The following is a 14,524-nucleotide window of genomic DNA, read 5'->3' as shown; positions in this document are numbered from 1 at the left end:
GTCAACGTCCACATCCCACCATCACCGTGCCAACTCATCATTGCCATTACACTCCATATTTTGAGAATTTATATTCAGTCATTAGCTTAAAAAGCTTCTGATGTATCAGAGACAAAGATAAGATGACATAGAGATAATGACATATTTATAATGGTTTCTCATTTTAGTCACAGTTACCTGAGTTTTGACCTCCTCATCGGCGGCGCTGTCCTTCTTGAATCTGGCAGGCTTCCAGGCATCCTTGGTCTGGTTTAATTTGACTTCTTCACGTAGCGACAACGATACATACACAGTTTTGTGACCGGCACTCGTACTCGCTGATGGCGTCAACTTAGCACTGCCCTTGCCTGTTGTACAACATTACAAGAACAACAATTATATTACGTGTCATCAAAGTATAACATACTGTGGAAAATTAACATAATATTTTAATATGATTGTTTACCACTTGGGTTCATGCTCCTGCCATCCTTCTTTGGCTCTCTGGGAGTGTTGCTTCGTGCGCTGGAAACAGCATTCTTCAGGAAGTATGGCTCCAGCATATTATTTGTTGGTCTCAAACCAAGATTGAATGTAGCGGGCTCCTGCATAGGCGTTGTCTGAAAAGTAAGATACTGTGTAAGCATATGAAGATATAGAACCATTTACAAATTAACATCATTTTTATGACATCCATACCCTAATAACATTGCAGGTTTCCAGCAAAGGTACGTCAGGCTTGTTTCTAGACATAGGGTCATCCTTTATTTGCATGAGCAGGCCAATATCATAGCACTTTTTGCCACTCTTATTCATTGGTGACCATTGATCTGAAATAAAAGTAAATTTTTAAACAGTCTTTTTTGAGTATCATTCTTAAATTGCACCAAATATTTCAGATATAAAAAGGCCAGATACAAACCTTCAGTATACTTGTATTTAGGAACGAACGCGGCAGGCTCGGTTTCGGGCGCGGGTTCCGGCTCGGGCTCCTGTTCGGGCTCCGGCTCGGGCTCGGGCTCGGGTGCCGCAGGAGGCGCCACCGCCGGCTCGGGATCTGCCGGAGCTTTAACTTCCACATCTTCATTTTTAGACAGGGGTTTTTCCTGCTCTAAATTACTTACTTTATCAGTCTCATCTTTACCATTTTCATATGATACTGTTTCCTTCGCGGCAGTTTCAGTATTGTTAGCCATTTTATTCGTTTTCTTACTACTATTCTTACTATTCTTTATTGCTTTTTCATTTCTATTGAGGACCTCCTTTACAGTTTCAGTTTTAGTAACATTAGTTGAGTTTCCGTTGGCAGTGTCCGGATCTAAAATAATGAAACATTATTAAAAGTAATACAAAATTTATGCATATATATAAATGAAAGCAATGAGTGTCTGTTTCCAACCTGTAGTATTATTATGGACTTTAATATCTTTCATCTTCTCTTCAGGGTGGTTGCGAGCACAGCTGGCTATGCTTTGAGTGAGCTTGGCCTGTGCCTGGATGGCGCTGGAGCTGGGCTGCTGGGACGCGTCGGGCTCGGTCGTCGAGTCTCGCGCGAACTTCTCGATACTCGCGGACAGCAATTCCGTGGCAGTGAGCGCCGCTTCTGGGAATGTGGTTTCGCTGTTCACAATCACAGCATTTGCCTCATCTACAGTCTTCTCAGTATCTGACTGTTCTGACACTGCTTGAGGCTTCGTAGAATCCTTCTCAATAGTTTCACTGCTTTGACTAGTTGGAGGGCTGATAGATTCAACTGAACTATCAACAGAACTAATCGCTGAAATTTAGAAATCAACTCTTAATAATGAGCATGAGGATACATTGTATCTTTCGACTTTGTCAACTCTGTCCGTTGTAGAAGCAGGAACCAGGAGATAGGTATGCAATATTCAAAATGTTAAGAAAAGAAATATGTATAATGATACAATTAAAAGGACAGAACTATCATGATTAATTCGCAATATTTTGAGAACTTCCTTTGGGGTAACATTAAAACAGAACACAAACTTTAAAAACAGTAAACAAATTTAAATTAACGACTCAAAATCTACCAGATTTGCTACAACATAACCAATGGTGAAGTGACTGGATGAAATAGCAAGGACTGATTTTTGAATTCTATTTGCAAATCAATATGATATGGGGAATACAAAGAACCTAGTGTTAGTATTTCTTAAACATTAATAAAGCTATGAATGTATCAACAAGAATGCCTTAGTTAAGAGTTAATCTGGGGTTATCAGATGCAAGTTATTCACAAAGACTTGAAACTTATTCACAAAGGCTCAACCCTTAGCACAAGCAACAATTACTGCATTATACAAGCATGAGGTTGTATGATAGCATCTGCCACATGTTTGTGATACATATCAATGGCTAGATCTTGTCGTCTCGCGGCTCCGGCAATGGCGCAGGAAATTAGTGCATTGTGAATTTCGAGTCGCGTTTTAGGGTCAGCAGATAATATAAGTCAGTGTAATAAAAAAAATGTATTTCACTGACTTACCAACTTATTACGACTAAACAACCATAAAACGCAGCGACACCCACGTCGGAAAGTTTCGCTTTTGAAGAAAGGCACCGTGGAATCACGAATAAAATTTTAGACAGCTCCTGTTCTTATTTATTCCCCAACCGACACAGCGTCAGCTCTTGGATGCACCAGACACGCGAAAAAAGGAACGACTAAAACATCAAGCATAATAAGCCGAGAGACACCTCCGTCAACAAGAAGTACAGAGTATCGAAAACCACTACCGGAAATGCGTTAAAACGTTCTCGAAATCGGGGAACTTAGATAATGAAATGACATGATTGAATGATGTGATATCTAGACAAACGGAATGAAAGTGGCAGATGGCGAGGCCTGTGCACGGCGGAGGCCCGCCCGGCCAGGATCGGCGGGTGGAGAGAGGGCGAGCACTCCGCTGCAACGCGTGCACATTTGAATCCTCGCTTTGGGTTCGTTTTTGATGTCGCCTATCACTTTTTGTGAACCAAGTTCGAAGTCTATAAATAGAGAGGTGAGCTATTTCCACGTGGGAGTTCGCTTCTCTTTCGCACCGTACCTGATAATCAACCTAAAATACGTGTGGCACTGATAGCTATTCTATATCACAGTTTCAAATCCACTAAATTGCGACAAAACTTCACACAGTTGGGCGCGCCGTGTTAACGTAGCAATATGGTAAAAGAAAGTATATTCAAAAGGTCACTCGAGGATGTAGAATGTCTGACTTTGCACTCGTTTCACTTTAACCACATCACTTATATTTTAAAACTTAAATAAAAATATGAATGTATAAAATGCTAAATAAATTACTTTACTTGTATAAATGTGAGACTAATAAAAATTAAAAACAGTTAAAACGCAGCCATGCTCCGAATGACTGTGAAGTAAAGGCCGCCATATTGAATCGTTCCATGCGGACGGCCGACCTAGTGTTACTAGTGTGGTGCGCAGCACTCACAAAATGTATCGATTATTTCGTGTTCTGCATAACCTGTAACTATTTTAAAGACAATTGGGTGATTTTTTTTAATCGATGTATCGCTTTAAAAAGTATGTAGAAAAAAACAATAATTCATAAATTTTACTTTTTCTATCACAGAACTAAGCATAGCTTCGTAAGTTTTCTTCCAGAATTGAAATAACTTGTTACACAAATACCGTATATTACAAATACGCGAATAATAATTAAATAAAAATGATTTACGGCTAATTTAAAAAAATGGAAATTAAATTATTCTAAGAGGAGCGCATTTTTTATAAAGTTTGAATACTAATTATTTTTTTTATTTTTTAATTTTCATGATTTTAAGGAACGTTAACACAACTTTTTAACATTTTTGAATAAAAAATATTAAAATAATAAACACCGTGCATAATGATTTAATAAAAATATATAATCGGTTTTTATCGATATCGTCTAAGACCAAAAGATGTTGAATGATTGCCATGACTAGCGCCACAGATAAAATACTCGAGATTGCAAAATATTCATGTGTGTCATGAGTGGTAGCAATGGTTGATAACCACTAATTACGTATGTAATTCTTGTTCTTTAAAAGTAACTAGTAAGTAATAGTTATCGTCATAGCGACGACGAAATTATTGTAAAATAATGTCGCCAGGAATGTCAAATGTAGACTCGACAATAAAAATTAAAAAGCAATGAGACTGGACATTACGTACAAACAAAAGTAAATTCACGAATTGAACGAATTTGTAACGACAAAGGAAAAATAAATTATATCCCACGCACAAGAAATACGCTGACATAACCTAAATGGAACGTTTGATTTATATTAGACATACGATCATACGACCATCTGCAAGGCTTGCAAGCTGTTGAAAATGGCGATGACATGCTGACGTAGATTAGATCAGCCCTGTAATGAAGATGTTAGTAGTGCATTGTTAAAACATGGTATTAATATGATATGCTATAATGATCATTATTATTCCACACATTGATAAACTTTTATACTGCATATAATAACAAGACTAGTTCCCAGTTATTAAATTTTAATTATTATTAGTAAAAATGTATGCCGTTGCCTGTAAAGCTGCATAGGTATAGTAATAGTATGAATATTATTAAACCGGGAAATTTTAATTAAATTTTATACGACCAAAAATTAATAAGGTGGTAAACACGTAGACATGATTAGCACTATTATTAGACAGCTAATTAACAACGCTTTCATCAATGCAAGAATTATTTCTTTCGGAAACTATGTACTTACTTATGTGTAATTAGTTCCATTTAGTACTTACCAAATCTAATAACATTAAGTACATAAAGAATTAAACAGTAATGATTCAAAAAAAAAAATCATTGGCGTGGCTTTATTAGCCTTAAGACAATGACGTCATTTTTGGTTGTTAATCACTAACTTTTAAAAGACACTAACAGTTAATGTCTTTTAAAATAAAAACATATAGTCGTTTATGTGTATTTTTACTATTCTAGGTGTAATTAAATGGATTATTTTATAGGTTTACTTTGGCGCGTTCGCAAGTGATTTGGGTTCAGAACACGAGGCGTTCCATGAATCCTTGCCAGCCACCACATGTGTCCTGGCACCAAACAACAAGTGAATGAACGAAACTTAAGTTCATTGAAACATAACAGACATAATGTTTATCTATACAAAATTGCCACCTTTATTTACTTACACGAAACGAAAGTGTCGTATTATCGAACAGCTGCTGTTATCGTCAATATAGTACTCTGCGACAAATAGTGTGATTACATCGTTACACTAACAGACATTACATTGTTAAGTATTCTGTAATAACAATATTGCTTAAAACGATAATAATGAGGAATTTACTATTTGGAAACGTTGTAATCATTAATTTATAGCATGTACCATTCGATGTTAGCTATAATAGAGGCCTGTTACTATTTTTCCAGAAACGTGACAAGTCCAACAGCTATTGGTATAAAAAAAATATTCACTCAATGTCTAGTTTTTAGAAAATTCTGTGTCGCATTAGATGGCCACCTTAGCGCATAAATTGTGCACCTACTTGTACTTCTGTGTAAGAATGAATTCAAGACTTCAGTCTCAATTGTTTAAAAAAAGGTACATATTCCTTAATATTACTACGGGTACATTTTATAGCATCCTCAGAGTAATTTTTATTGTGTAAATAGTGTACGAGCACACAGACGTCGGCGAGCTCGGTCCTGTTGCCGTCCACAACTTTTAAACGCAAAGCTACGAGTATTTCGCACTAGGAACAAACATTTTCATTGTTTGTACACAAGTACTCGAACCAGTTACTTAAGAGAACGTACACTACCTGCATGGCGACATTGTGAACAAAAACATGTTTTTATGATTGTATTACAAACAAAAGAACCCTTACAAGTTTTTTCTTTGCAAGCCATCTAACAGACCTACCCCAATATAATCTTTTTACCTGTCTCAATACCTTTTTGTCTCTAAAAATAGTATTAAGAGAGGTTAAACCTGTACTGGTACTTATTCTCCAACACGCGGTCAATTATTATTACAATTATTTTCTGTAATATTTTATACGTTCTCTCTTTCCTAGTATCTATGGGATAATTATATGTTTATATCATCCTGACTACAATAAATGTAATTATGGATACGAGTGTCTAATGAAAAGTTGTTTGTTGGTAATGTTGGATTTATATTAATCATTGTTGTACATTGCTCACTTACCCGTCATACCCGGGATATTTAATCGTAATCATTTTTTTTTTATAATAAGATATAATCTTCCTTGTTACACGGTTTCTTACCTTCTTAAATTTTCACGATGGAGCTCCTAAACAAATAGCCTCAGCAAAGAACCTATGCGCCTCAATATTACATACGCTTGATCCTTCTTCTACAACTACTCCTACTAAACAACTCAAAACAATATAGCATTAAAAAGGAAACTGCTAGAATAGCTTTGAAATTCGTGACATCACTCTATTTTCCACAGCTTATAAATTGTATTTTATTTGTGGAGCCTTTTCATATTGATATTGAGGGCCTTGCAAAAAAAATGCACCTGCGATTTTGTGGTGGTGGCCATTTAGAATTTACAATAATATTGAATGCATTAAATTGAATTATCATCAAAACTAAAAGCGTTTACCAAAATACAGTTGGATCGGTTCATAGGAACTTGGTCAAATTTTTAGAGCAAGATTTGAAACAATGTCAATTAGTTAAACGAGATAAAATAGTGTAAAAACGGCAACTTTACAGATAAAGGCATACTTAGTAGTAGATCTACGTTTGGGGATTAAAATTGTTAAAAATGGATTTACTATATTATTACCCAGCAAAATTACAATGTACGAGTTATGTTATAAGATTAGTAAAGCACACGATCACGGTAGCGCAGATGTAATGTTCAATACAAGCTATGAGAAGGTAATTATATCGTGAAGCGAATAAGTCCTAATAGATTGGTGATAGCCCTAATAGATAGAATAACAAACTAGTAATGGTTTGATGAGAGTGTAATGTCTCCATAATTTTATGTGTATTTGTATGCCTCTACTTGTGTACACTTAATGTTATGTAAATCATCGTATTGTGCCAATATCAGAAATAAAAGTAGTGTATTTTGTGTTCAAATCTGTTATAGCAGGCAACACGTGTCAAGTCCGTTATAATATTAGTTGTGCGTTAAATAGTAAGATTACTTTTATGTTAGTAGAGACGCAATACTAAGAAAACGTTACTCTAGAAGATGTAACAACATAGGGTTAAATTTTCAGACAACGACAAGCAACGTGTCGATTAAAACAGATTAGTATATGTAGTGAAGAGAGTGGTGGGTGAAGCTCGGTGTGTCGGTAGTGGACGGTGACTTACTGTGGGGCGGCGCGGGCCCGTTGGGCTTGTGCGCGTCCCTGTGCGCGGGCGGCCTCTCCTTCTCCTCGGAGCGGTGTCGGTCGCGCGGCTCGCGCACGCGCTGCGGCTGCGGCGCGGCGGCCGTCACGAAGGCGGGCAGGGCGGGCAGGGCGGCCGGCTCCGGCGGCTTCTCCCCGTCCTCCAGACTCGCGCCCGGCTTGTTCTTGCTTTGCTTGGGTGGCTTGCCGCTGTTGCTCGGCGCGCCCTTGCCGTCCGCCGGCGCGGGCGGAGGCGGAACCGGCTCGCCGCCCTTCTGCGTCGGCTTCAGGTTCGTCGTCACGGTCATCTTGGGCACTATGACCGGACTGTCCGATATCGCGGACACCACGGGCGTTTCGTTCGTTTCGACCCCGTCGGGAGGCCCCGGAGTTTTGTTTTCGTTATTAATATTTAATATATCAGACTTTACTATATTATTATTAATAGAGGGTATTGCGTTTATTTGAGGTTGTAGTACATTCGCCGCGGACGTGACGGGCAGTTCCACGTTCTTATTAGTTACAAAGTTCGATTTGATAGCACTTTCACACGCAGTCGGCTGGTTGGCGACTTCGTGCACCATTCTCGTGAACTCGGCGATGCTGTGCGTACTCGTCTCCTGCTGAACGCCATAACGAACAATACATAGTTACAATCGTTTGATTATAAATGTAGGTTACTCAGAAAGGAATAGAAAAATAATTATATTATAACTAAAGATTTCACAAAAATATTTTACAGCCATGGATATACATGATTAACTTAAAACCTCCTATATTATATTTTGTCCGAGGTAGATTTCTTAACTTCTAATTATTTTTATTGTTTTCCATTCATTTATAATATTTTTAGTATAATTGAGAATGAGGCATCATTTCATATGCTTAAATGATATAATATAATGAAGTGAACAATAGCTATAAGAGTTTTGTCAAATGTTTTTACACATGCTAGGTTTTAAGTTTGCAGAAGATGAAGTAGAAAATAATGAAACGTCAAAAATAATACATACAAACAATGTAAAAGTACAAGCAAATTATCTTTACAACGTAGATTTATTTTCAACAGCATTACTTAACTTACAAGTGCAATAATTAATATTAAGTAATATCTGATCCCCCGCGATCGCCATCGCCACGTGAAGTGGCCGACGAGCGATGATTGATAAAACACTCGAGTAACTTGTTGTACTTCCTAATTAGTGTACAAGATTACATGAACACTACATGCCAAATTTAAGCACATTATAACGTAACGTATAGGTAATCCTAAAAACGTTACCGTCCAATCGTAGCCGACAAACTTTTTACATAAAAACATACTTACCTGATAAAAAAAATATCCAAAATAGTGATTGTATTCATTCATTCATTCAATATTACAAAAAAATAATAACGGTGAAAATTTTGTTCAAATAAATCTCGCTCAATTATGTTTTATGTAATAAAAATAAAATACGTGTACTTTATGTGAAATAGTTATGGAGAACAGATGATATGTTCTTAATCCTGATGTCTAAGTTGAAACAGCTCATATTAGTACACGTGCCTCCCACGTCCTTCAACCTAAAATATAGCTGGTAACTGTATACCGCTGTCATAATGGAATTACGAATATTACTACTTATTGCACATCAAGCAAATTGAGCTGTAACGATTTCAAACCATGAGGGCGTATAACAATTCGTTTTTAAATACGTTAATTATGAAAACTATGATTTTTTTTGTCGTATGCTTGAGACTGATTAAACCGAATATTTTCAAACAAGAAATGCATCTCAGCCGTAAACAATTTTATAGCTTAATATCGTTTATATATTTCTTTTTTATGTTTATAAATAAAATAATTTCGACAAGTTGTAAGTTTATTTCATATATCAAGAATTGAAATGAACATAATTATGATAGACTCTGGATAGAGCTTTACGTCTCTCCTCTTACAAAACTTGTCAAATTTACGTATTTAAATATTGATGTATACCATAACTTTAAAACCCACGGATGAAGTGAGTTTTACTTAAAAATATTTATATTATTTCACGATAATTAAGGTAATCTCAGACAGTTTTCATTTCATTTTATTGAGAAAAAGTTTTGTGTTATACGTCCATCAGTTCAAAGCATTTTACAAGAAAATATGTACCTATAGCTAAGATTTACTATAGCATCGTCCAGCCAAATAGAAGTTATCGGAGATTTTAATAGCTTAAATGACACAACAGTATTAAATACACATTCAATTTTGTAAATAATTAGGTTCTTTGCAAAAAACGTTATTAACCTTTATTGTCTCCTGAAAAGTAGGTATATTACGTATATGGCACTTTAGTTTGAGGCCCACCATATGATTCCATCTTTTAAAATATAATCTATGCTATATCATAATAGATATGTGCTGTATGATTTATAATGATTGTTTTTACTCGTACTAGCGACGTGTACTAGCGATACTCTATTTCTAATCATAACTTGTAATTGTGAGTGATGTGATATGACGACAACTTTCACGATAATATAAGTTTAAAATGATTTCAAGATGAATGATATTATCTTGTAACTACTTATGTCAAAAACACCGAAAAAGGGGATTCAGTAGAGATACAACATAGAATAGGATAGACAAGTGAACAGAGGATCCCGGAAGCAACTCACCGGTTGAGGAGTTTGTCTCTCGCTGGAATCGCCGCTCAAGTATTGACTATCATTAGAATATATTTCTGAGAAAATGTCTTGCTCTGCAACAATGAATATTTTTACAATATTATATCGTCGTCTTCATATTGGCTAGAATGTATTAGGAGATCCATTTGAGTATATATGATATATTTTTCAAGTGGCAGGCCCACTGGCGGAATCAACCACTATATGGAGAGAAAAATGCTGAAAGGAGTTCCGATTTTGATAAAAAAAAACTGAATCATTAGCAAAAAAAAGATACCATTTTCCGTAGCCGGAAATCGAACGGGTTGATTTTTTTGAATTTGAAGTAAAATACACACCCTAATCGGGTACTGTCGCTTACAATAATCAAATTCTGGATGACAGTAATAAATGACACACTAAATAAAAAGCTATAGCTATAGCTGTTTATATTTTATCATTATCGGCCTCATTAAACCCTTTCATCATTGTTAGTTAATTCTTAAGGTTTTTGATTTTGCCATCCAGGCCCACTTGACAATTTTGCCCTGTATGTACAGTTGTACACCCCTATTTTATATTAATGACATTCCCGTGCAAAATGTGTTTTTACGATACAAAAGCTCAGATGCACGGAAACTGTTCATTATAGTACAAAAACGGTTGAAATGCTACTTATTAGACTTTAATTTGTCACATAACATTACTTCCCAGAATTTGATCCTTATAAGCGACACTATCAGATGGTGGAATAATATAGAGGTGTAATTTTTTTTCAAAATGAACTTCGATTCCCGGCTAAGGGAAAAGATATTTTAAAAAACTAATGATGTAGTTTTAGTTTTTATCAAAATTGGCCTCGTAACTCCTTTCAGCATTTTTCGCTAATCCTTATAGTTTCGGATTTGGCCCTGAAGGCCTATTTGAAAAATTCACCCTGTATATGATAAGCTTCACTGCTGAACTCATCCTTACGAAGATAAGGACTATTAGTAAAGGCTTACATATAATTTACTAGCTTATTCCCTCGGGTTCGCTCGCGGTCAGAGGTCGATGACAATACAATAATTTCATTACGTCCTTAAGCTCATCACATAAGTTTCCAACGTTAAACTTTATCAAGAGGGAATCAAATGAAAATCATATAAATTTTGTGTATCCCTCGGGAATAGTATGTTTTCGGCATAATATGTACGCTATGTACTTCTCTGTACCCCTGACAACGTGAATACAAAATGCCATGAGAATCGGTTATGTAGTTAAGGCGTGAAAGTGTAATAGACAAGCTCACATTGGGAATTATAATATTATTAGGATTGAAGTAAAAAAACATTAGACAAAGTACTACGATACTCACGAGTAATGGGGTTAATGATGGGCAGTCTGTGGGATGTGCGTTTGGCGGGGGCCTGGCGTAACCCTGCAAAAGTAAACACATTAGCAATCGACCTACAAATATCCTAATCACTAATCGTTAATGTCCGTGTAAGTCTTGCGATCAAACAATATAATCTTGTTATAACTGTCTACTGGTGAACATACTTGTTAATTGTTAGTGCGCTCAATGCTCAGTCGTCCTAGCGACGTATAAAAATCATCACAAGGTTGATTAAAGGTTTAAGAACGGTTACAAACATATTGGAGGGCTAACCTTGCATAATCCAAGTGACGAGGTCATGAGTTGTAACTTTGATCGCGTCGGTAATCAACCCAAACGTATTTTATTATATACCTATCTACTTATAAAAAGCACAAAATCTTTGAAAATAACGGCCATTTACTTTCTGTTTCCCTGAATCTGTAGCTCTAAAACTACAGTGTTAAGAATGATTGGTGAATCACATGATCACTATTAATGTTCAGAATATGATGATAGTGCCTGTCGAGCCGCACAGCCTGTGCACCAAACTTGAATTCCATGGATGTTTTTAAGATGAAATATCTACAAGTTCAGGGGGCAATTTTCAATATCTTTCAGGGGACCGATGATATTTCAAAAAAATATACTTTATACTGTAGAGACAATAATAGTAATATGTATGATATACATAAACTGTGACAATTTGTTCATTAACAAATGTTTTGTCACATAAGCTTCATTTTTAATAATTGAAACTATTGTGTTACTTGGTAATATAAAGGCCAGCGTTACCCATTCGGTTTTTCCCCTGGAATAAAAGAAGGGTCAATTAGGTAGAAATGAAAAGGCTAAACATGAAAAGAAGTATATGATTGTCGTTTACAAGTTAACGGACGGTGTCGAGGACGTACTGCACACATGGGTCTCGATGATGGCAAGTACCTCGAGGCGCGGGTTCGTACGCTCCCACAGCTCCAGTCTATTCTTCCATCAGGTCTAAGCGGAATGGCTCAGACGTCAGCAACTTAAGATAACACAACATCCCAGACCCGGCGCAAATGTTTATTATGCGATAGACACATAAAGCAAATATACAAATATCTATCTTTGCACACACAACACACACTCCAGAAGCGATAAATCCAGTTTCTTTCGGATGTTTTACTCACAAATCGAAATAGGCAACTAAGCATAGACAATTTCAAGCATTTGTGCTCGCGCGGTACTGCGTGCTCGACTTTGTGAATATGCGGTTTGATTTTATATAGCTGCGACGAGTCGAACATGTACATTAAGCAAAAACTCCACCATCTTTTGATATATTACAAAAAAAAATGAGTGCAATAACACAAAGGGAACCCACATTGAGTACCGCGCTCACAGATGAACAAATGACCGGTACAACGACACGTACTTGCGACACAACAACAACAACAACAACACATATAGCTATTCTGAAAACGACATTGCATTCTAGAACACCTTTCATTTCTTTGGCCAAGTAAGGACATTTAACATAATTGTTTAGTTTTGTTAGGTCCTTCACATTTTATCGTCTGGCAAATTTTATCACATGATTGGCGTATCACATCTTATATACTTTTACGGATACAGGACCTGGCAAAGCTGTCGTGGCTTTGTGCACATTATAATTTGTACAGGAGTATAATATTAGGCATTTACGTGGAAGACAACAATAGATAATTACAATACAAAATAAAAGAACGCTTCATTAAACTATGCACTAAATAAAAATAAAATTGAAAATATAAACTTTTATAGAATCACCTTGTGTCTATATGTATAACAGTCTAGTTATTTAGAGAAATCGGTGGGTTGTTTTTGGTGGGAAATTAGTACATTTATATTTGAAATACTGCATCTTGTGACATAAAACAAGAGTTTGCTGTAAGAACGAAATACAAAACTATGAAAGTTACGAAAGAAGAGGAGTAGGAGCACAGGTTAACGTAGAATATGGAACAATATGGAGTCCTCTCCACGCGAGTCCTTCATACAAACGATTACTTTTTTCTTTACTAAATTCTTAATATGCACAGAGCCATATAACGGTCATCGAACATACATCGAATATAGATAAAAAGTTATTGAAAATATAGAATAAAAAAAAAATTAAAGAGATAGAGAGAAGAGCAGACTGTCCACCCCTGGAGTAGTGGCCGCTGCGGCTCGTTACCGACGCAACGGAATCGCAGGTGAGGTCCGCCCCGAGCCCCGCGAGCCTGGCACGTGTGTACTGTGCGAAGCATTTATTGCATGTATGTGACGTGGTGTGGGGTCCGAGCAAAATGTGATGGTGTTTTATTAGCGATGTCGTGCTGGTTAACATCGAGAGCTGTTTCTAGGATGCTGTGAATATCGGTGCAATTTTGTTAATTTCTTTTTTATTTTATTTAAAGTGCTCTTATACTTTAATTACCTATATTTCTGGCATTCTTATGTTTCTTCTTTTCTACTTTTATACGTAAATTTCTTACGTAAATTAGGTATATTGTGTACTAAATCTAGGCATGCACCTCTACGAGTATTTTTTCAAAGTTGTCATTATATGCATTAGATATTAATTATTATTTGCTACAGAGACGAAGGAACAGAATTTAAGATAATTCTTCAGTTCTTAAAAAAATGTTTCACGGTTTTGAAGTCCAACAATCCGCACGTGATGAACGCGGTGGATTATGGCTCGACCAACTGAGATACGTGCTCAGCAGCGAGTAATAATGGATTGACGAAGACTCTTACTTTAGTAGTTGCAGGCATGAGTTTATTGGTAAGTAGTGAGTAGTTAGTGTGTGTGTGTGTGTGTGTGTGTCTGTCTGCGTGCGCGTGTGTGCGGTACATTACCAGGTATGGCGGGGTGTATGTGCTGCTGCGGCGGCTGGTGCGGCAGCGGCGCGGGCGGCGCGGCGGGCGCGGGCGCGGCGGGCGGCACCAGCGAGCCGCCGCCCGCGCGCGACGCCGCGCCCGCGCCCACGCTGCCCGCGGGCAGCTGCTGCCCGTTGTAGAAGTCTGCCCGATACGAACCAACGTGTCACCGCGCGTACCGGCCACGATGCCGCACCAACGCTATCCGCTCATTCCACTCAAATAATCGTTACAATTTTGAGCGTATCCAATTTTTTTCGATAACAATCATTGAGGAGAGACGAAA

General features: G+C 37.0%; 1 protein-coding gene across 8 annotated transcripts in view; it reads right to left on the bottom strand.

Moving 5' to 3' along the window:
- The window catches only part of LOC140743194 (eukaryotic translation initiation factor 4 gamma 1), a 57,372-nt gene that overhangs the window by 17,062 nt on the left and 25,786 nt on the right, over window positions 1-14,524 (bottom strand). For 5 of the 8 annotated variants that reach the window (XM_073074265.1, XM_073074266.1, XM_073074267.1 and 2 more), the window contains 9 exons: window positions 14,218-14,382; window positions 11,350-11,412; window positions 10,005-10,087; window positions 7,336-7,975; window positions 1,379-1,756; window positions 902-1,297; window positions 679-809; window positions 446-599; window positions 178-347 (listed from right to left, as the gene is read on the bottom strand). In XM_073074265.1, the coding sequence (XP_072930366.1) occupies window positions 178-347; window positions 446-599; window positions 679-809; window positions 902-1,297; window positions 1,379-1,756; window positions 7,336-7,975; window positions 10,005-10,087; window positions 11,350-11,412; window positions 14,218-14,382 (2,180 nt within the window). The remainder of the gene's footprint in view (window positions 1-177; window positions 348-445; window positions 600-678; window positions 810-901; window positions 1,298-1,378; window positions 1,757-7,335; window positions 7,976-10,004; window positions 10,088-11,349; window positions 11,413-14,217; window positions 14,383-14,524) is intronic. The other 3 variants (XM_073074263.1, XM_073074264.1, XM_073074262.1) reach the window with 2 other exon arrangements.

This window comes from Epargyreus clarus, unplaced genomic scaffold (genome assembly GCF_041222505.1).
Source record: "Epargyreus clarus isolate Ecla_fem2 unplaced genomic scaffold, WU_Ecla_fem_2.2 ptg000007l, whole genome shotgun sequence".
NCBI classification, from domain to species: domain Eukaryota; kingdom Metazoa; phylum Arthropoda; class Insecta; order Lepidoptera; family Hesperiidae; genus Epargyreus; species Epargyreus clarus.
Note: the sequence above shows the minus strand (reverse complement) of the source record. Positions and strands in the feature narration are given on the sequence as shown.